Source organism: Dendrobium catenatum, unplaced genomic scaffold, assembly GCF_001605985.2.
Source record: "Dendrobium catenatum unplaced genomic scaffold, ASM160598v2 fragScaff_scaffold_201, whole genome shotgun sequence".
Lineage (NCBI taxonomy): Eukaryota > Viridiplantae > Streptophyta > Magnoliopsida > Asparagales > Orchidaceae > Dendrobium > Dendrobium catenatum.
Window position 1 is genome coordinate 351,264 of NW_021318663.1, and position 24,460 is coordinate 375,723.

Consider the following 24,460-nt stretch of genomic DNA (forward strand, 5'->3'; position numbering starts at 1 on the left):
ACATTCTCAACAGTTCCACGGCCTTCAGCGGGGTTTTCCTCTCTTTAAACCCTCAGGCTAATCCTTCCTTCCTGCATGACCACCGCTTCCCTGCTTCACTGTCTATAGCCTCGCAGATCCTATTTTCCCTCCTCCGAAGGCGAAAACAAAGAAGTTCCTCCCCATGTTGTTTCGAACCGCGGCAGCCAGATTCGCAAGGTCTGCCCCAGCGGCAGTGCGCCGCCGGATCTCAGCTTCCGGCGCTTCACCATGCCTTTTCTTGCCTGAGCTGGAATCTGCCGCAGCCTTCCGCGGTGTAGTTCCGTTAATGGGGGTTAGAGTATTGGCCGCGGCTCCGGGCTCTTGTGCGGAGAAATGGTTCTTCTTTCGTCGTTACCACTCGCCTTCGCAGTCTGGTTATGGAAGCTCCTCCCAGGTATCGTTTATACGTTGGTTGTACCTGTAAAGCCTTGAATTATCTATTTAGATTAGATCTCTTGGGGATTTTTTGTTGAAGATATTATCTTTGCGCGAGTTTTCCTGTTGAGAGCTTTTTTTTATCTGCTGATGTTCAGAGATAGAAGATTTCTGTTTGTCGACTCAAGGTGAATCTTGTACTAGGGAAATCTTGACTGATTTTAGATTGCTTATGGAGCAAGAAACAATTTTTTTAGTTTTTTTTTTTGAAGTTAGCCTGTTTAACTGATTGTCCATATGAGTCATGAAAGAACAAGGTTTCATTCATGTTTGTGGCTGAACTGATAAAGAAGCTAACTAAAAACCATTTGAGCTTAGGTTTTGTTTGGTTTTCAAGCATTGGTTGAGCAAGGTGGTTGGGAGTGGCTGACGTCCCTTTATATTTGGGAAAAAAAAAACACTCATTGTTTTGCATTTTCTCAAGTTCTTCTTTTTTTATCACCGGGGTGGAGTTTTAGTGATTTAGGCAATTCTATCTGCAAAAACTTCCAAAGGTCTCTATTATTGAATCACTTCACACCTGTTTCTTATAGTTATATGTAGTGTGAAAGCTTTACTCTTAAAACTTTTTGGTTGTTTTTTATATTATAGAGCTTTGCTCCTTCAATCTTCCAAAGCTACACTGTTATAGAACTAAATTCTACAAATCTTTGATGAAACAATTTGCGCAAATGTTGGAAGTTGAGGGTTATGCATAGAAATGGTTGAAGCCAATAATTTGATGTGCTATCATAAATAACACAAAGTTTTGATGAAGTGCATAACAACAGTGATAGTTTTGTAAATACATAGAACTTTTGATAAACCTGGATTCATGCATGTATGCGCAAGCAAGAAGCACATGCACAAATGGAATCCTATATAGTATCGATGGTAATCCTATAAATAAGTGGAATTTTTGACAGAGGTAGGCTTACAAAAATGGAGATCAATGACTAGCACACACATGGTTGTCCTGCATCAATGTCAGAGATATAGTTTTAGGGATATATATATATATATATATATATTCACAGTAAAAATATTCTATATTCTATGACCACAATATTAGAAGCTACTTATGAATACATAAAATAAATATATATTTAGTCTTAAAATAAATTTTATTAATACTTGATGAATCAAATATTAAGCACATTTGACAAATTTGATGTAATTTTTGAAACATGAAAATCCAAATAATGTTGTCAATATACAAAATACATAATAAAATATTATTAATATACAAAATATGCTCATTATTCTTAATTAGATGATTAATGAAATAATTATTGCATAAAGCATGATTAATTTTTCTAATAGAAAATTCATGATCAGTTAAAGATGCTATCATATAAGAGTGAATAAAATCATGTGAATAGTCATATGAAGCACATGATAACAAAAATACATTAATAATTGAGCAAATTTTGACATATCAATAAACTGGGAATAAAGTAAATAAATAAAAAATCAACCCAATTAATTCCTCAAAAATTTTAAGCTAATTTTATAAGTTTAAAATGACTCTTAGATATTTTTACTATTTTTAATGAAATGTTCATCTATCTTGAAGCTATTTAGTAAATCTACTCAATCAAATATAATAAGATTTAAGTTATTAGACGTACACTAGACTAATTTCAATTTGAGCAAAGATTATTCATCTTATTCTTCTTGAATTCACTTTTGGTGCTCTCCTCTAAGTGACCAACCCTCCAAGGAGCTAAGTGGAAGTCAACATTTTCTTCATGGTTGCTAGAATTTGATTACCTTGAAGTGAAATATTTACAAACCATTAGATGACACCACTCAAAATTTGTTATCATTAGATCAAATAATGAGCTATTTATGAGTCATATGGGCTCATGGGATCAACAATGAGTTCTTTCAAAGTCTATTTTTCTTACATGTATTTGATTTATTTTATTTACTACTTGAATTATTTCCATTGAGCCGACGAAAATATCATTTGCAAATGTATAGGAAATGTTGGTGGAAAAATCATAGTTTTGAATGAAAAAAGGTGAACAAAAAGTATATGTTACTCTTACTTTTTGGACCTTGGATGGTATTGAAATGGCCTTTATTTTTGCAGTTTTTGAAATGGAGTGTCCACTTTTTATGCCGCATGAAACTAAAATAGAGAAAAAACATAAAAATAAAATGCAAAACTACTGTTTGGTTAGAAATTGAAATAAATTAAAATGGGAAAGGTGCAAGATGATGCCAGTACAATTCTAAATGAAAAAATTAGCATCCAAAGTATTTGTAAGGCCTATTAAGTATGCATGATTATAGAACAATGGTGTGCATATTAGCTACATGAATCTCTCACATTGGTCAGCTGATCCTTTTTTGCATTCATATCTTTCATGCATTTTTTTTTTAATTCATTGTATTGCATGCCATGATGATGGTAATTATGGTGACAAAAAGGATCCTCTTTTCTTTATCAACCATATTTCCAGTATTAAGGATCCATCAGTGCAGCAAGTTCGTACCTTAATATTTGTAGAATTCTAAATTTAACTTTATTTGAGCAGATTAATCAGGGTGAATTCACTGAAATGGCATGGGAGGCTATTATTGGTGCTGTAGATGCTGCAAGAACGAGTAAACAACAAGTTGTGGAGACTGAACATTTGATGAAAGCCCTTTTGGAGCAGAAAGATGGTTTGGCTCGAAGAATATTCACGAAGGCTGGTGTTGACAATACTACAGTTTTACAAGCAACAGATCAGTTTATCTCTTCACAGCCGAAGGTAATTACTATTCTTTATATCATGAGTAGAGTTGAAATAAATTGGTTAGCGGAATGTTAAAATTTTGATTTTTCCTGTAGATAGTTGGTGATACTAGTGGGCCAATTGTGGGACAGAATCTAGTCTCTCTTCTGGACACCTCAAAGAAGTATAAAAAGGAATTTAGTGATGACTTCTTGTCAGTAGAGCACCTCATATTGGCATTGTTCTCAGATAAGAGATTTGGGCAGCAGTTGTTCAAAAACATTGGTTTGAGTGAGAAAGATCTAAAGGATGCTGTATTAGCTGTACGAGGAAGTCAAAGAGTTACAGATCAGAGTATGATACTTTATTGCTTATCACCTATTATTTATTTTATGTACCCCTTTTTAATGATTCAACCAGCTGCCCTCACCAGTCTAGTAGATTTATTGCAATTATGATTTGATCTACACTGTTACATCATCCAATTGGACACTCTTCTAATATTGAGATCCTACATATTTGTGCATGCATGTATTTATTATGTTTGACCTGTGGAACTAGAGTTGAGATCACATGTTAGTCGCAACATGAATGAATGGAGAAGAAGATTCATATAGACAACTCCTAATAATTGTGATAAGACTGGTGGTGATTATGAGGGTGTTATAATTTATAGTTTTCAAAATTTTTTCTTTTGGTGGACTTTTGAAGTTCTTAGACTTGATATTATTTTTCTATTAAATGTCGGATTACTTGATGTGTCTTGGAGAGTGAGTCGAAATGGTAATGAATATACTTCATATTCCATTTCTAAATGATATGCATGCATGTTCCTGTTTGTTTTTTTATTGTTTTTGTGATTTATTTCCCATTTTTTATTTACAAGGATCTTCATTCTTTATCTTTTAATATTTATCTTTGATAGAGATAGCTAATGAAGGTGATTTAGGGTTTTAATGGCCAAAGAAGATAAAAGATAATTTACTTCTCACCAAAGAAATGGGGGTAGCAAGGTCACCAAATAATGCCAAGAGAATAAGCCACCAAGCCAATTCCAAAGGAAGATAACTTCTTTTTTATTTCAAAAAACATGTTACATCTTTAGTTTACAAAGAAATTAAATTTCATAAGAAAATAAAATTTTGATATAGTGAAAAAAGATAATTACTAAAGTTGGGACAGTTTTAAGAAACAATGGGGGCATATTTGATTTCATGCATGAACGTTGGAGAGGTGCATGATCCTTGGAGAGGGTTGAATTCTTCATTCATGAATCTTGATTATGGAGAATCACTCTATGGATGTGGGCCACAATTTCTCTTATAGATATGCTTGGAAAAGTCATGTGAATTCATATAACTTAGACACTTGGTCTCCCTTAGCTAAAATTTTCATTATGCATGCATGGATTTTGGGGGAGATAAAAAGACTTGAGAATTGGAGAGACGTGTTAAGAACCTTTTAAAATAACTTCACTTTTGACCTTCCTTGGCCGACAAAATCAATTTGGCTAATTTAGATTAGCATGTGTCTGGTTTTACATGGCATGCATGTATTGTATCTAATGAGTTTTGCATGGCTTGAAATGAAGTTGATAGTTGCAAGGCCAATTTGTATGATTATAATATTACAAAATTGCAATATCTTGAAATAAAAATTAGTTAAAAAGACCAAAAACAGGCCCTCAAATATTTGTGAGAAGCTATTTTTGTCCCATATTATATAAAAGGTCCAACTTAACCCCTTGATTCCTTAAACATGTACCAAAATAGTCCAATGTCTGAATTGCTTGATAAATATCATGGCAATGTTATGGATTAGGGCCAAAGCCATGATTGAGGCATGACTTTATGGTATTTTGTGCATTTCAGTTTTACTGTTAATAAATTTTTATATGTTATAATCATCCTTTAAACTTATGTTAGCCGACGAGGCTCTCACACGTGACCTCACCAAATCAAGGACGAGTCAAGAGGTGAGATGCGAGATAGGACAGAAATGAACATGATAGGTTTTGCGCATGAGGAGTCCATCTGTGAAGTTACGGTTAGTGGTCCGGAGAAAATTCATGGCTTACTGCCTGTACATGCATGAACCCAAGTGGAAGTCTAGATGATCAAGCGATTTATTATTTATATAGGAAGCTCTCGACCAATTGAGGAGGAGCATAAACTATCAACCTTAGACTTCTTTGCATGACGAATGAAAAATATCCAAACTCATGAGTAAATTTACTCTTTAAATATTCATGGATATATATAACTAGTTTTGAAGATTAACATGAAAGATAATAAGTATGATAGGTGATTAGCTGAGTTCATATGAGCCAGCATCAACTTAGAATAAAAAATATATTGATTTTGAGTCAAGATAAAAACTAGAGTTGAGCTAAAAATAAATAATTAATAGATATAGTATGACATGTAAAATATGAATATATTTATGTATTGTATATTTATTTTATATATTTGAATATGTATATTTGTGTGTAACTTACAGATTTCAAATTGAATTAAAGTAATTTTGTGATAGCCAATTTAAGTCTAAGCAAATTAATTTTGATATTTTTTATCATTCATGTTTGATCCATCTGTCCATATTTGGTACATATTTTTAAATATTTGACATTTTTTATTTGCATTTGTTTTTTTATTTAACTTTTTTAAAAATAAATAAATATATTACTTAAAATATTATGTTTTATTATTTAAAAAAAAAAATACAAAACTTAATATCTTAGCATATGAGGGTAATTTACACAATATACAACAAATCTAAAAAGATTTAAAAATTAACTTTGTGAAATTAGCTGCTATACACAAGTAAATAAGATAAATGAAAATTTATATTTACTAAAAATTTAAAAGAAAATATATGTGACACTATTTTTTAAAATCATTAACTTCAATTTTTATTAGTTTAGAAGATAGAGTTATTCTGGACCCTTTTAAAGAGTATGGTGACCAAATTGAGCCTTTTATATAATATGGGATTAAAATGACCCCCACCGAATAGTGGAAGGACCATTTTGATCTTTTTCTCATAAAATTTACTACTCATGAAATTAAAAATAAAACTATTTTTATAAAATAAAGATAAACAAAAATTTAATTCTTTTTTCAAGCATCATGTTGCACCTATTTTAGGTTTTTTCTTGCAATACTCTTTAACAAAATTTCAAACTTCATATGATATATTATTGCCTTTACCATGATTACATCATAATATTTGTTTTATATATGAGGTAAATCTTGGATGCGGAAGACAATTGGAGGGTTGGATTGTGAACTCTGAACTAGGAACACTTCTCATGTTGAGAGTTGCTTCAAATCCAATCATTATGCAGCCTCATCCGCTCCAAAGATAGTAGAGATAACCTTAATAATCTTTATTTACTTTATTGACACGACCAACACTGTTGATCCTGATTTTTTTGATGGGGTAATTAGCCATTTGATATATGAGATAATCCTTCACTCGCTTGTCTCAGACTACGTCCTCTATCATGTTATTTAGTTGTGTGAATCCTCTATGCGATGTATTGTGTGTTAGGGTGGAGATTGTCTCCCCTCTCATCTATTGACCTCATCCCGATTACTATTAAAATTCTATCTTTTAAGTGCTTTGACACTGGCACTTTGGGGCTGGTTTATTTGATAGAGGTTGGGGCATTCTATGAAACTTATCACATATCACCAAGTTCTTTGCTTTAGGATTGGTTTGTAAAGTTGATAGTTACTTTGGAGGGTGAGGAGCTAGATTTGGAGTGGGAAGGGTTGGAACTCCACCTATCTATAGGAGAGGCTGTAGGCGCTAAAGGCTTACCATCAATTTTTGTATCATCCAACAGAAAATGCTAGATTGTTGTGCACTCGCATGCTGGATGTCATTGTCTGATGCTTTTCCTTTGTCACAATCTATTTTGATCCTTTTGCGCCTGAAATTCATGGTTCTATATACTCACTGAACCTTAAATGTTGAAGCCTGATCTTGCTTGTGAAGTTATAGCTATGAGATTAATCTATACTTGGACTGATAAGCAAGAAGCAATGAACAATGAGAAGGAAGTAAAATAAAATTCTATTAATTCAAGGAAGAAAGAATAGTACCCGAGTAGATCAGATTATTGGAGTGCGTATATTGGCACCGAATTAGTAGAGATCCTTCTCACTTGGCTATCATAGGAAGTAGAGTATGAAAGAATCTTCTGATGCCCTTTTTCTCTCATCGACTTTTGGAAATCAAGTACTCTCTATCCCCTTCTCATGGAATTAGGCTTCCTATTTGTACGCCTTCTTTCAAGTTTCCTATCAGAGGGCCATTCATCTTTTCAACTCAATAACCATCAAACATTGATTTAACCGCCATAGCATGCACAACCACTTGGGTGTGTTGGTAACCAACTAGGCATATCTTGATGTTTTGTGCTTGGCACTTGGCTAATGGTGGCTAGAAGCAGGCATCCCGTGAACCAGACTGTAGTTTACCTTGATCAGAATTTATCCATTCACTAGATTATCATTGGAGCATTCAATATTAAGGGGGTGCTAATTGAGCTATTCTGCAATTGTGACACTGCTCTGAGAGGACACTAGCCAAGGTTGTCATGTTAGCTGGCTTTGTTGAGCAACTAATTTTAAGAGGGGTTAGATTTGATGCAGTCAACATTTTTCTTGCTATTTTTCTTTCGTGCTCCTTCTAGTGGCTCGAGTTCCTAATTTCAATCCCTTTTCTTGATTTTTTTTACGCCCCTTCCATGTTTTTTTAGTTGTAGGCATCTCATCCTGTCTTTTTTTCTGTTTTTATCTTCTTCTTTTCTAATTTTTCATCCACCTTAATTTTAGTTTGTCTTCCTCCAAGTTTCTCCTCCTTTCCTTAGTTTATCTTGGGATAAGATCAGATTCCCATGCGGAGGATTAAATATGAGAAATATGATCCTTTGTCTTCCAAAAATTACGCTTTCACAGTAAATTTCAGTTGAGTATTTGAGTATCTTAACCATCTAAAGTTGCTGGTTAACATATTAAGAAGCAGCAGCTAGGAGAGCTTAGATTATTCATTTTTATTGGGCATTCATGTGCAATATTATGTTGAAGAAAAATAGAAATAAATTATTATTATAACAACCACAAAAATAAATAATCCCAATACTTGTCTTTCCTTGGTTGTTGATTAATTCCAAGGGAGCAATTTGTTGCTTATTCTTTACTTTATAGCGTACAAATATGTGGGAGGTTATTTCCTTGTAAGCAATGAATCCATGGCCTTAAATTTTTTTATCTCACACCTACTTCTCTTTATTCGACGGCTCTTTAACACTCTTCAAACTGAATGGTAGAGATCTACCATTCTATGATTGCTTATTATATTATTGAATGTGGGGTTTATGACTTTTTTTGGTGAATATGTCAACAAGTTGTCTTCTTGTTAGGACAAATGAAGTGCAAATCAATCTAGTTTCAATTTTTTTTAATGAAATGCTTATCCACTTTCTTAAGTTTAGTTCAATTGTGTTGTACAGGATTATGATCAATGATGATGATTGATTTATTGTCACAATTTATCTTCATATGCTCTTCCAAGGAGTTTGCAAATACATTGAGCAATTGCTATGAATTCAGATTTAGATATTTAGTGCTGGGTTTTGAAACGACACAATGTTTTTTGCTTCTTCATGTTATAAGATTTTTTGCAGAAGTGTGTAGCATCTTGAAATGGACCTCTTATTCACTTGTGACCCGACATACTAAGCATCAATATAACCTTCAAGTTGTAGAATATCATATTTTTTAATAGAGAATTCCTTTTTCCTCAAATTGATCTAAGGTACATGAGGACTATCTAAGCAGCTTGAATGTTAGCTTCTTTGGATTTGTGCATGAAATGACTTGTGATACTTACCACAAAAGTAATGTTAAGGCAGTCTAATGGATAATTTTCCCAACTAATCTGTGATGTTGTCCGATTTCAACTTTTGTTCCTTCTTCATCTATATAAATTTTGACCAAGTTTAGGTGGAGTTTCATATGGCTTACAATCCATCTTTGTTTCTCTTAATAGCTCCATGACATGAAGAAGGTTATTTGTTATGATTGTGCAATTTCTATAGCCAGGAAGTATTTAAGTTTGTCTTGTTTCTTGATTTCAAAATCTTCAATAAAATTTTCTAGGTGATTCATTTCTTTCACTATCATCAACAAATATGATGAGAATAAAAAAATTTATGTAGTGGAGTGTTTTGAGAAGAGGGTATGGTCTTCTTGACTTTGTTTATAGCACATTTCATATATCATTTCTGTAAATTTATCAAATCATGCTCTCAAGGATTGTTTAAGGCCATAAAGCACTTTGTTCAATTTGCACACCTTATTTTTTTTTGTAAAATAACTATCGAATCATGTTTGAGGTTTAATATAAAGTTCTTCGACATCTCCATGTACGAAGGTATTCTTCACATCATATTGTTGTATCTACCATCAAGGTTAGCAACAAGAGAAATTAAAATACGAATTATATTCATTTTGCAACAGGATAAATATTTCATAGGATTGAGTATATTTTTTGCCAACTATTTTTGCTACGTATCTCTCTAGGTTCCTACCCATTTTGTATTTTAATGAAAAGATTCATTTCTATCCTATTATTTTTTTCTATTTTGTTAGCTCAATAATATTCAAACAGTTTTTTTTTTTCAAGGTATTCATATATTCTATCGTGGAATTCTTTGAATTCATATTTTCTAGTGACTTAAATAGGGTTTGCGGTATTTTCTAGTGTCTCAAATTGGTGCATTGGTTAATGATACATTTTTTTATTGAAGAAATTTTTATTGAAGAAAGAAGATAAAGTGTGATTAAAATAATCAATACTATTATTTATGTGAAATATCTCGATGTTAACTTCAAATTGATTTTTTATTATAACAGTAAAGTTGGGGATTCTCGAATGAATCCGGCTTCGATCAGCTTTAATCTGACATTTGATTTTTGTTTAATATGATATATCCATGTCATTTAAATGCAATCATCAATAAAAATGATAAATTTATAGCTCTAGAAATGTTGGGGGAAGGTCTCCAAACATCAGAGTTAGTTAACATAAAATGAGTAGAGGATGTAGGGTCATTTTTAGAAAAAGAAACACAATATTTTGCAATTTCACAAGTGTCACAATGAAAGTCTTTAATGTTATCATTCATATATAGAAATGAAAGATTCATTGTAGGTCTAACCTATAAGAATATTCCCAAATGGTTTTTTTATTAAGAGTGGAGATGAATGAATATGATGAATGGTTTTTATATTCAAGAAGATATAGCTCATCATTTTGTCTAAATTCTTCAATCGTCCTTTTATAAGGATCTTAAATACACAATGATTAGTAAACAAGTTTATCCTATAGTTGTGTTATTTAGTGGTTTGTATGGATTAATAAAAGATTTATTGCAAGGTGAGCAACATGTAATATACTGTTGAGGGTAAATATGGGAGAAGTATAATACATTGTTGCCAATTAATGCTAAGGATGCAATCGTATTTTCTTTCTTCTTTTACTTTCTTATATACGAATCCGTGAGAGAGGTATTTTCTTGTATGCAATGAATTTGTGGTCTCTAATTTTCCTTATCTAACAATCCCATCTACCCCCGTTGATCTGATGACTCTTTTTCAATATCAATTAAAGACGACAGATTTCCCATCATTCAAATCAACCCCGTTTTATTTCCTGCATTACTTATTTTCTTTTCACTCCAACTTCAACAAACCTGGATGTGATCTCATTGAGAAGATATAAAGCAGTGAGTGGTGGTTTGATTCTTTTGAATTCTTTTCATGCTTCTTGTGTTTGCTTAATGCCTGGGACGCAAGAGACGAGTAATGCTAACTAATGTTAAGCTTGACAGTATTATTTGGTTGGTTATAGATGGAAAACATAATTTTGAAATTTATGATTTAATTTTCACACATTATTATTATTATTATTATTATTTTTATAATTTTCACACATTATGTATGTGAATAAAATTATAACTTTTGGAGATTTTTCAGAGGATTTTGGAGCTTAATGCTGCTTTGTATTTATAAGTATATGCATCCAAATGATGGATCTAGCAATTTCGATTGTTTTCCGATACTTATTTTTCTAACTCCAACAACCCGTATGGGCCCTTATATGCATTTTACTTGCAGTTGCCCTTGCCATAGACGTTGTTTGAACTTGGACCTCCTTGACAGCTTGGATTCTGTGGCTAGTGCTTTGCCTAGGTTTAGAGTTTCCCATGTCAACTGAAATGTGATCCAAGTAACTAGTGCAACTAGTGCACGGGATGAATTGAGAACACATTAAAATGATAGAAAAGGAACAGAAAAGATATTGATAATACAATCATGATATGAAAAATCATGTGGTAAATTTATTGGTTTTAGATGCTACATATCTGAATATTCTTGAGTTCCGTGAATTTTTTTGGCATTAATTGATCTATAATTCCACGTAATTCAAATTTAAATGAAGATAATTTTTTCTCTAATACAGCTACATTCTGTCATTGGAAATCACTCTTTTGAAAAAACTTGTATATTCTATAAATATTGTATTCATCGTTAGTTCTTTTGTTGGCATTTGTTAAGCAGTTATTCAAGTAATAACTGCGAGCAGAAGGCGGTGCTTGACATTTTCTTTAGCATCCCAACTAACAAGTTGGAAAGAAATACAATATTTTTTTTGTATTCAAGCCATCGCATGAACTTTATTGGGGCACAAGTTAGATGCAATGTTTTTTTAACTTTAACTGGATATATAACAAATCCATGGTTTAAAATTGCGCAATATGAGGCTCTCCTTGAGGCCCGCCTTTGTGCAATTCCAGTAAAAAACGCCTCGATGCTTACGCCTCAAGTTTTTTTTATGAGGCTTGCGCCTCAACTTGGTTGAGGCCCGCCTCGCCTCACTGGCATGAGGCTTACGCCTCACGCTATATATATTAAAACTTATATAAATCTTGAAGTAAATGCCCGACATTGGATTCTATAGGGGAGAGGAGGAAGGGGAGAGAGCAGTTCATCATAATGATGATTCAAATAAAGTTCCCCTTAGTGATGACAGTGTTGATGACTTATAAGTTCTTATGTGATATGTCATTGCTATTTATTTTTGGAAATTGGAATTATATGTTAATGAAATGAATATTGGGATTTGAGAAAGATAGAATTTTGAGTTGAACTATATTTCATGTTGTCTTATTATTGGGATATTTTGATTTCACTTCATATCTTATGCTTTTTTATGTTTTATATTATTCACTCATTAGTATATCAAAAATTTATCATTTTATGTTTATGCAATCTTTTGATTTTGAGGCTTACGCCTCGCCTCATGAATGAAAAACACCTCAATACCCGAATACGCAATTTTAAACTTTGAACAAATCAATTCTAAATCCCTTAGCCAATCATATATTTTTCACTAATTTTAGATATCTCGGGTCTACCGTTCAAAGTGATAGTGAAATAGATGGATAGATTATTAGTAAAATTCAAGTTGGATGGTTGATGTGAAGGAATGCATCGATCTATGTTGTGTGATAGAAAAGTACCCCTCAAACTTAAGGGAAAATTCTATAAGATGGTGGTGAAACCTGCAATGCTTTATGGCGCAGAATATTGGCCATTAAAAGGCTAGCATAAAATTAATTTAAGTGTTGTAGGATGAGGATGCTCAGGTGGATGAGTTGCTTCACACTTAGAGACAAAATGCAAAATGAGTATATACGTGAAAAGGTAGGAGTAGCTTCAGTGGCAGATAAGATTAGAGAAAGTCACCTTAGACTTAGCCTATAAAACGTCGGCCTTTCAATGACCCAGTTAGGAGAGTAGATGTAGTAGACTTGACTTATGTTAAGAAAGGTAGAGGTAGGCATAAAAAAGACTTAGTTAGCAATATTAGAAATGATATTTTTTTATTAGATTTAAATGAAAATTTGACTCTTAACAGAACACAATGGGAAAAAAATGATTCATATAGTCAACCCCACATATAGTGAGATAAAGGCTTGATGTTGTTGTTGTTGATGATTGGATTACAATGGAACTAGTTTTTTTGGTTTATATTTTTTTTTGTATATGCTACTCCATAACTAGTGCTTAAATTTGATCATGTAATCCTGCTATTAGTCATTTCATGGCAGATATTTTCAAAAGTTCTGATGCCCGTTTGTCTTTGTTGGATATCTTCCATATCTGTTTTGTTGCATCTTGTTGATAGCATGAAAAATATATGTAAAGGGATCTACTAAATATTATCTTCTAGCCATAATTTTCTCTCAATTTGATAAAGTATGTGAAATATGATTTTATGTGCCATATTTTATATTCTAATGCACTTAAACTGACAAGCACGTCTAAGCCTGATTTGTGATATTTATGCTAGATTTTTTTGTCCTTTGTTTATCATTAAAAAATGTTATTAATGACATTATTTAGTTTTTTATTCATGTTGTTTTTATTTTTCTATTTTCGTACTGCGGCTTACATCATTATTTTGCCATAGATCCTGAAGGAAAATATCAAGCGCTAGAAAAGTACGGTAATGACTTGACTGAACTTGCCAGGCGTGGTAAACTAGATCCTGTCATAGGCCGCGATGATGAAATCCGGCGCTGTATCCAGATACTTTGTAGGAGAACCAAAAACAATCCTGTGATTATTGGAGAGCCTGGTGTTGGAAAGACTGCTATTGCTGAAGGGTATGCATGATTTATTATTGTCACTGAAAATTAAACCGCAGTACTGTCGTGGGACGAAGGCTTGATGTTGTTGTATGTTGTTGTTACTGAAAATTAATATTGGTGATTTGGGTAACCACTCTCCTTCACACACCTTCATATCAAGGTTTCAAATGATATTGAAGTAATAATATGATTTGCATTCATTTTTCTTTTTGATTATTTTAAATTTTTAATTTAATTGTCATGTAGAATTTTGGCTAAAATTCAGTGGAATCTCTTATTAACTGTGATGCCTGGACTAATCATGTTGTTTCTGTATCTTGTTTTTATGGTTCTACAATACTTTTGAGTCCTGATTTTTTAATATTGTTGTTCTACAGATTAGCTCAAAGAATTCTTCGTGGAGATGTTCCCGAACCTCTGTTGAATAGAAAGGTAATATGCTTTTGCTGTTTAAATTACTTTCCTGTGTCTTATAGTTCAACCTAAATTATGTTGCGACTAGTAATCCTACATAAGATTAGACTACAGAGATTTTCTTGCAGTGTACAGTACTAGCCAGTATAACAATGATGATATCTAATATGCAAAAGAGACATTTACTGGCATTCTAATTAATTAACTAAGCTAGTTCTGAACTAGCAATGCATGAATCCTAGTTTTACTATTTCAAACAAATTTGTGAAGCTAGCTTTGATTTTAATTCTATTAGCACGTCTCTTAATGTGCTGCTTTTTAAGTCCTATTCATACTGGGAAATGATGCTATAATAAGGGAAACGGCTACTTTAATTAGAGGAAATGCAAATTTGATATACTTGTTTTTCTTAAAACAGATATATTTGGTCATTTTTATTAGTCTTTTTACCCATCTATTTTTATGTAGTGGTACTTTGATGCCGCATTTAGTTCTTATGGGGAAATAAAAGTATGCATTTTTTCCTTTTTTCCCTTAACAGTCTTAACTTAGAAGAACGTTTCTTTTTTATTATTTCATACTAGAAATGTGTGTCAATTAAAGAATTAGTGCATGCTGATAAGAGATAAGTAATTCCTGATAAGCTTTCAAAAACTGTGGTTATAAAGTGCCCTGCTCCACACTCTTCTGCCATTCACTACCACTCTCTGATTTCTGCATCTGGACCGTTGATTCTCTGACACAACAATCTGAACCATTGTTTTGTACCAACTACTTTACAAGGCCTACACAAATACCCATGTATCGTGTAGTATGAGATAGTTCTTCTTCATAAAAACTGCAATATGAAGTTATAGTACTTCTTCTCTGTTTTAGTTTTCTTTCTATTGTTGCAGCTAAGGATTTCAACATGGTATCAGAGCACTTTAGCTTACACCGTACCTCGATGTAATTTTTTTTCTCTGCTTCTATTGCAGCTAAGATAGCATGGTCACTTAAGCAGAGTCCTCTACTCTTTCTCTAAACTCTCCTCTAACCATTAGTGAAACCCCTATTCCTTCTCAACATAAATTCCTCATGGCAAACATAAAATATGTGTTTAATGTCTCATTAACTGCAGATAAGTATCCCGTTTGGCACAGTCAGGTACTCAAATTATTTAGTGCTAATGGCCTTGCTGGCTATCTTATAATAACAACCAACAACACCCATTGTTTTGGCAAGAGCAGCTCTTGCCATGGATTCTTCTTTTGGCAAGTCAGGGGAAAGCTAAAGGGATATATATATATATATATATATACATTAATTTGAAAACTACAATAAGCCCGCATGCAAAAAGATAAAATTCACAACTCTCTCCAAATTGATTACATGATTCTTAGGTTATCTGTTATCCCTCTTATATAAATAATAAAAATCAAATCTCAATATAGGATTCATAATAATGAGAATTTTGTATGTTATACTAAGCAAATTTTAAATTTGGATGTAAACTTAGCTCTCCTACTTTTTGAGGAGTCAGATTCTTTTTTTTTTGAAGTCGTAAGTTTTTGTCATCTGTAATTTTTTTTCCTTTTACGCTAATTTGCCTGTAAAATTCAATTTTGAGGAATAATCTATATTTTGCTTGATCTGCGGAGAAATCCACGGCTTGACTCCCTTTTTCTTACATTTTAGTAATAGACGCCACAAGGATTTGAAGCTCCAGTATTGTGAGGAATGTTTTTTTTTTTTCTCAAGTATGATCATACGAGTAGCAAGTAATTGAATTCTTATCCTTTTATTTTCAAGCAGGTTTGAACTATTATAACAACAACAACAAAAAATCACAATGTCATTTAGGGTCATCCGTGTCACCCCATCAGATCATTTGTTTTGCATTGCCGAATTGAAAAAAGAAATTTATTTTTTTACTAATCTCGCTTGAATTTATGAGCAAATTATAAAATCCATATATTATTCATATGCAGTTGATCTCTTTGGATATGGGGTCATTGCTTGCGGGAGCCAAGTTTCGTGGGGATTTTGAAGAAAGATTAAAGGCTGTTCTGAAAGAAGTTACGTCTTCTAATGGACAGATTATATTATTCATCGATGAGATTCACACAGTTGTTGGTGCAGGTGACCTTGATATTTTTCCCCTTGTGATTTCAGTTCAAATAATTTGATTTTTTTTTGTGTTCTTGGTGTATGTAGGAATGTATAATTATTTTTAATGCTTTATTTTATTTTTAGGCATCTTAACATCAGTGGTTTAAAAGAATCTTATATGATTATAAGAAAAGAAACTACTTTTATTATTTTCTTTCATTCATTTCAAGAATGCATGTATATAGTTATCAGAGTACAAGTCTAGAGCAATGGTCAGATAGCCTCTTTAGAAACCAAGTGGTCATGAGTTTGAATCATTGAAAGCTTTCAGCCATGCTTGGTAAAGCTGCTTGCATCATCATCTCATAACCTACATTTTCTGAGTATCAAGCATCGATTATGCCAACTATGTTTTGAATAACACTGACTTCCTAAATGTACATACAATTTATTTTTGAAATTGAAGTTTTCAGCCATCATCACCTTATGCACAAACAACTTTTATTATTTTCTTTCATTCATTTCAGGAATGCATCAATATAGTTATAGAGTACAGGTCTAGAGAAATGGTTAGTGTTGGGCACTGACCCACTAACCGCTCCATGTAACTACCCACAATCTTAGAACCGCCCCTCACATAACTCCCATTCACGATATTAAAGCAAACAAAATCGCTTTGCTCCCTCTCTATTGATAGGAACTCACGTACTCAAGTGAGCCCTCCCATCCTCTCTGTATCACATGCAGGGACTCTAGTGCTCACTCGCCCTCCACTCGATCGCATGCAGGAGCCGACTGGCCTCCCTCTCCTGTGCAACCCAACACATCACCTAGCCAACTTGATGCCTCAACCAGCCCAATCTCCCTCTCTCATTCGCTATTGAACGCATGCAGAAGCCCCATCCATCAGCCCTGTCTCCCTCTCGATTTCGCACGACTCCAACCGAAACAGTACATGCATGAATCACCCTCGGGAACCCCAGATGCTCGACTTCCTCTTTGTCTGTTCAAGTTGACCATCTACATGAGCTCGTCCTGTGCCTAAATAGTGATCCAACCCACGCGAACACAACTCCAATCTGCATGCAATCTTGCATTTTCAATCCTAGTCCCATCTTTGACCCGACCCGATCATCTCGTGACTTCAACAACTCATGCAACCTCTCGCCATATACCAACGTATAAGCTTCTCTCTTGCTTACATTAGTGATAGGTATCAAAGACCTGCGTCAATTACATCTTTGATCTAGCGAGGAGAAGAATCATAACAAAAGAATACCCCACATCCGTTGTATCTTTGATCCGGCTAAAAAGAACATGAATTATATGAATACTTCACGCCATTATATCTTTGATCTGACCAGAATGAACAAGGGCAAGCGCCTACCCCTATACAGGATGGGCATAAGGAGGCTGTCGAAAATTTAAACAACAGATGACATTGACATAATTAAATTAAAAATGATTTTTTGAACAAACAAAAAAAGAACAAAATAAAAACCAAACCTATTGGGTTTCCCCCCTCAAATTAAAAAGCAATGTAGCTATGCAAAAAAAGTAGTTTTTTGTATTTCAAAGCAACAACATATCATCATCATCACTATCATAAGCCTTATCCCTAACTTATTGGGTTTGCTTGTATCTATCAAGTTGCAACACAGTTTCAGCAATTATTGTAATTTTATATAATCTTTTTTTTTTTTTTTTTGACAAAAGAGAATGGACAATGAGGCTTTCTTAAATTATAAAAGATTGAGTTGAATGATCTTAGTTGGATGCAATGAAGCATTTGCAATCATAATGAATTTGATAAGATATACTCTATGTACGACTGTTGTAGGCCATTCCTTGATTTAATACCAAAGTTTAATGGTAGAAATAACGGGAATAAGCCATGATGGATCCATTCCAAACATTCAAAGTTAACACACGACTCAATGTAAAAAAAAGGGTTCAGGAAGTAGACTAGAGTACTGTTCATTATCAAAAGTGCGTCACTAATGCATTTCTAAATGCGTTCCTCATGAAGGTGAATGAGAGTATATACTGTATCCTTAGATTAATTAATGTCACAAAAAGGCTATAATATTCTACAAATTCTTAATCAAATAACGGGTCAAGAGATGGTAGTTTTTGAAGATAAGAATGCATTTCCTTGATGAAAAGTTTTCAATTTATTTTAAAAAATTGTTATTGAAAACACTGCATACCATCTATTTAGTACTACCTTTTCCAAAATTCACTGACTTTCTTTTCTATCTATTTGGACTTCTATCCATTTTGATATACTAATCTCATCTCCTAGATTTGATATGGTCCAAGGAAAAGCAAGACAAATAGAAAATGAATTTCTTTTAAAACCTATAACTATAATATTCTCTGGTCGATAAAGTGAGGAATTCAATTTGTCACTCAAGAGCAGATGGAGAAAGGTGCAATATTGCCAACCCCAGGGACACAAACGACATAGTGGTAATTGATGATCAAGCAAGATCCTCCAACTTAAATAGAGTGTGATTTGAAAAACATTGAAAGTCTACTAATGCCTAAATTCATATTAGACTTGCTCTATAAAGCTAGGAGATTCCTGTATATCTCCTTAAAAAGAAGATTACATTATAAGGTTTTGTAAATAAAGTTTTTCAAAGGCCCATCACAAAACATCACTAATAAAGCTTTTAATGCTTTCAAGCATGTTAGGGCCCTAAACACAAAAAGATTGAATCTTCAAGCTATTGGCATTCAGTCAGATAAAACTGTAGTTATCAAGTGGATGGTTGACCGTACCATATAGGACCATTATACATTCCTTATAATTGCCAAAAGTTCATACTAAAGCAAAAGGTTGAAACTACTTGATGTTTAGTCTAAACAGCATTACTCGTCACTCAAATGGGTTTCAATTCATTCAACTATTTATTCTACACACAACCTTCAATGTCTTTATCATCCTATATTGTCTATTCAACTATCTTAATTGGTCGGCCTAATCAAGTCAACAACAAGAAATCACAAGTATTGAAATTTTTTGGTTGTTAACGAGTTTTACCTTGTCTATCATTGATGGATTCTCATGTGTCTAATAATGATTTCACCACTTATATTTTTTATTCTGCATATGCTCCGATCTTTATTTGAATTGACCTTTTAAGTAAGTGTTTGACCCTTGATATGGCACAATGGAGATAAAGGATTCATGTAGCCAACGCCACTTAGTGGGATAAAGGCTTGTTATTGTTGTTGTTGTTGTTGATGTGCTCCGATCTTTATATTAAGCTACTATATGCGGTGTCTGAGAATGCTTCTAGATTCACTAAAAGTGTTCAAATGCCCCTACAGTAGCTCTAATTTATATGCTAAGATTTATTCTGCTTGTGCTCCAATCTTTATATCAAGCTACTAAATGTGAGATATGAGAATTCTTTCGCGGATTTGCTAAAAGTGCTCAAACACTTTGACAATAGAAGTGTTGATGAAAAATTTTAATCAGAGAGAGCTAATTAATTTTCAAAATTCTCTCAAAATTCCAAAGTCATCTAGTCAAATATAAACTCAAATCCTACTGAGAATTTAAACTCTTAAAATGAAATCCATCACAAAAAAATTTAAATCCAAAATCCATCCACACTTTGAAATGGTTTGGTGAGGATGTTGAATTGGAGAATAAGTTCATTTCACAAAAAGCAGATGTCTTGTTGAATGTATTACTACATTTCATTCTTGATGAAACCCAAAAGTTCTAAAACCAAAGGAGAACACTTAAGAAAAATCAGGACACAACCCAATCCAAAATAATTGAACAAACCACCGACAAAATCCAACTAGGTGCAAAAATTAAACAGCTTTAGGAAACAACAAAAACTTAAATTAAAGAGAAATACCCTCAGAACAACCAACAAGTGGTTACCTCATATGTACCGATAAAATAAGAAAATAAGGTGCTCTAAGAAGATGCAAACCAGAGGTCCACCACAACACAATCCTTATCTAACACCTGTCGCAACTCCTCCGGCAAATACCAACAAACTGGCCAATAACACCTATCACGCTTGTAGAAGAAGGATACAATGGAAATGTAACTTGTGGAGAGAAGAAATAGATAGAAGACTTAGAAGAAGAAATAAGTAGAGAAGAAGAAGCTCTCAAGCTTTAAAAGAAAACCTCTAGGTTTTTGGAGACAAAATAAGGTTCATTAGCTTCTTCCAACAGCAGCCAACAACCCCTATAAATAGGGAAAGGAGACCAACAATCACTTAAGCAGCCGCCCAAATCAGCCAACCAAAACAGAGGGAAAAACCCAAGAAAAATGCACGGCCAGCCCAAGAATCGAACGGACAAGCAACCCAACATCTAGCCAGAATTGGAACAGCTAAGAGACCCAACATAAACCAAGGAAAAAGCACGGCCAGCCCAAGAACCCAAGCATCCAGCAGCTGAACAACTACCAAGGAGGGGCACGGGTAGCCAAAAAAAACCAATAGCTGAGAACTCCAAACACCAAACAACTAAGGATAAATGGGCCAAACCCAATAGGAGACCAAACAACCCATAGATAAATACCCAAATAACTAAAGAAAGCTAGCAAACCAAAGGAGTGACATGTCCAAAGAGCACTCTCCCTAATCATGATTATTGGTTGCCTTCCATCATTGGGTAAATAAAAATAAAACATTAAAATATTCAAATTACAATAGTTTTCAAAATAAACATAAAATGAAAGCTATTGAATGCATCAATTTTCAATTAATTTCATACTATTAGGGTCGTGGCACGTAGCCTCTAAGTGGGTGGTTTTGCCGGCAAATGAAACCATTATATTACGGTCACGGCCAAAACCCATATGTTCCCTAATGGTTAAAAGCTCATTGAGTAATGAATTATAAGGTGCACTCTGTATGATATAAAGCTCTTTATTAGCTAAAATTGACTTAAATTCATCATCTTAAACAAACATTTATCCCAAGTCTACAAGGCATCATTGGACGAAGCAACCCATGGCTTTTGACAAGGTTCATTCTGTCAGGTTGGGTCAACTACCTCCTATGACTATGTAGATCAGGGACCACGACATCTCGGGTTGACTGAACCATGGGATCTTGATCGGGCTCGTCATCCTCCTCTCATCACCCACTTTAAGTATATGGTGATAAATTTTAAATCATAAATTCTAAAATACAAAACCAAATTCAAATTATTAAAATCGTTGTTATTATATGTTAGGTAATTATTGCAAGATATTTAACGACTTGCTTTAATCGAAAGTTCTCTCTCATTATCCAGAGAGGTAGTGTCTTATCTAAAACATAATCTTCTTTCTAAAAATGTACTCTAGATCCTAAAATCGTTAAAACTCTCTCCATTAATAAAGAGGTGCGGAGAGGCCGGAATGCAAATTTTCGGAGCCCACAGTCAGATAGCCTCTTTAGGAACCAAGAGGCCATTAGTTTGAATCATAGAAAGCTTTCAACCATGCTAGCTAAGGCTGCTTACATCATCTCATACCCTACATTTGCTATGAGTATCAAACATGGATTATGCCAACTAGGATTTATGGAATATACTTGAATATAGGATATCTGATATTTTTTTGTATTTAAAAAGTTGCCTTCAGGAAAAACTGCTTGCGTTCAATAAGGGCTCATCTCTATTGGTTTTCATTTAAGTCATCTCATGTGAAATTGTTCGTTTGATTAGCTTGATGGGATATTAGATGTATCTGTGATGCACTGTTACAAGTTAATACTTTTTAAATAACATAAACCTATGCAAAAGACTTCTATAAGCTAATTTTTGGCGGTTTCTACAGGAGCTACTGGTGGAGCAATGGATGCTGGCAACTTGCTTAAACCAATGCTAGGTAGGGGAGAGCTCCGCTGTATTGGAGCAACAACACTGACTGAATACAGGAAATATATTGAGAAGGACCCTGCTTTGGAAAGGAGATTTCAGCAGGTTTATTGTGGTCAGCCATCTGTGGAAGATACAATATCTATCCTACGCGGACTTCGCGAGCGTTATGAATTGCATCATGGTGTTAAAATATCAGATAGTGCTCTGGTCTCAGCTGCTGTTCTATCAGACCGTTATATTACCGATCGATTCTTGCCTGACAAAGGTATGTGAAAAATCAAGTTTTCCAAATTGTTTCTCTCTTGCAGTGTACATTTGAGTAGAATATACCTGCTCCTTGTAGCCATTGATCTTGTTGATGAAGCCGCTGCTAAGCTGAAGATGGAAATAACATCTAAGCCTATTGAATTGGATGAGGTGGATAGAGCAATACTTAAATTAGAGATGGAGAAGCTTTCATTGAAAAATGACACTGATAAAGCTTCAAAGGAACGGCTCAGCAAGCTGGAAGCTGATCTTGAAGTACTAAAACAAAAGCAAAAAGAACTTTCTGAGCATTGGGAGAATGAGAAGAACCTAATGACTCGAATACGTTCAATTAAAGAGGAGGTAAATTTGAAATTATTGAGGCAACCTAAGGTTCTTTGACACCACATTTTAGTTTCTATTCATTATTATTCATCATTTCAGATTGATCGAGTGAACTTAGAGATGGAAGCTGCTGAACGTGAGTATGACTTGAACCGTGCAGCTGAGCTCAAATATGGCACACTTATGTCCCTTCAGAGACAGCTTGAGGAAGCTGAGCTTAAACTTGAAGAATTCCGGCAATCAGGGCATTCTATGCTTAGGGAAGAGGTCACTGACATTGATATTGCTGAAATTGTGAGCAAATGGACTGGCATCCCAATCTCCAACCTTCAGCAGTCAGAGAGGGATAAGCTGGTTTCATTGGAAGAGGTTCTTCATAAGAGGGTCGTCGGCCAGGATATCGCCGTAAAGTCTGTGGCCGATGCCATACGCAGATCAAGAGCTGGGCTTTCGGACCCCAATCGTCCCATAGCAAGCTTCATGTTCATGGGCCCCACTGGTGTTGGTAAAACTGAGCTTGCTAAAGCACTTGCAGGCTACCTTTTCAACACGGAGAACGCTCTTGTGAGGATTGACATGAGTGAATACATGGAAAAGCATTCGGTTTCTCGCTTGGTCGGTGCTCCACCTGGTTATGTTGGCTATGAAGAAGGGGGACAGCTAACTGAGGTTGTGAGGAGGCGGCCTTACTCTGTTGTCCTCTTTGATGAGCTTGAGAAGGCACACCATGATGTTTTCAACATTCTATTGCAGCTACTAGATGATGGAAGGATCACTGATTCACAAGGCAGGACCGTTAGTTTTACAAATACTGTCGTAATAATGACATCTAATATAGGATCACATTACATCCTTGAAACTCTACGCAGCAGCCATGATACTAAAGAAGCTGTTTATGAGCTAATGAAGAAGCAGGTAGTTGAGTTGGCTAGGCAGACATTCCGACCAGAATTTATGAACCGAATCGATGAATATATTGTTTTCCAGCCACTTGATTCCAAAGAAATCAATCGTATTGTGGAGTTACAGGTAATATCATCTGAAAATTGCTCTATAGCTTGAAGTCTTTCATCATTTGTTGATAAAAAATTTGTTCAAAGTGTTTAGATTTTCTCCTTTAACTCCCTCAAACTCACTTGCCTTCAATGATCTTACTGAAAAATTGCCATTGCAGTTAAATCGTGTGAAAGACAGGCTCAAGCAGAAGAAAATTGATCTGCAGTACACTAAAGAAGCAGTTGAGTTGCTGGGTACCTTAGGCTTTGATCCTAACTTTGGAGCAAGGCCTGTAAAAAGAGTTATTCAACAAATGGTGGAGAACGAGGTTGCTCTTGGACTGCTGAGAGGAGAGATTATGGAGGAAGAATCAATTTTGATTGATGCCCTGAAGGCCAAGCTGATCATCAGGAAATTGGAGAATGGATCATCAGGTGAAGTGCTAGTAGCTAATCACTAAGATCTTTTCAATTTTTGCTGCAGTTTACCTTTTACTGGAAGAAAATGAGAACAGTTTTTGTTTTGTAGATATAGACTGGACTTCAGAATGCTAATGTAATGATATTGTAATTATCAATTTGGCCATCTATTATAGATGTTTTTATAAAAAAAAAGCTCTTGTTAA

At 34.1% G+C, this 24,460-nt stretch overlaps 1 protein-coding gene across 1 annotated transcript; it reads left to right on the top strand.

Moving 5' to 3' along the window:
* Window positions 1-24,460, top strand: LOC110107186 (chaperone protein ClpB3, mitochondrial). The gene is made up of 10 exons (XM_020837372.2): window positions 1-415; window positions 2,982-3,200; window positions 3,281-3,518; window positions 13,713-13,908; window positions 14,271-14,325; window positions 16,278-16,428; window positions 22,205-22,513; window positions 22,592-22,857; window positions 22,939-23,868; window positions 24,014-24,460. The coding sequence occupies exons 1-10, from the start codon at window positions 164-166 to the stop codon at window positions 24,293-24,295; spliced, it is 2,898 nt and encodes a 965-aa protein (XP_020693031.1). The 5' UTR covers window positions 1-163; the 3' UTR covers window positions 24,296-24,460.

Bases quoted from the DNA above. Each gene is read 5' to 3' on its own strand.
- LOC110107186 (XM_020837372.2), top strand. From the start codon at position 164: ATGTTGTTTCGAACCGCGGCAGCCAGATTCGCAAGGTCTGCCCCAGCG. The intron at 16,429-22,204 runs GTGACCTTGATA...CGGTTTCTACAG, and splicing joins TCACACAGTTGTTGGTGCAG to GAGCTACTGGTGGAGCAATG. The intron at 22,858-22,938 runs GTAAATTTGAAA...TCATCATTTCAG, and splicing joins TACGTTCAATTAAAGAGGAG to ATTGATCGAGTGAACTTAGA.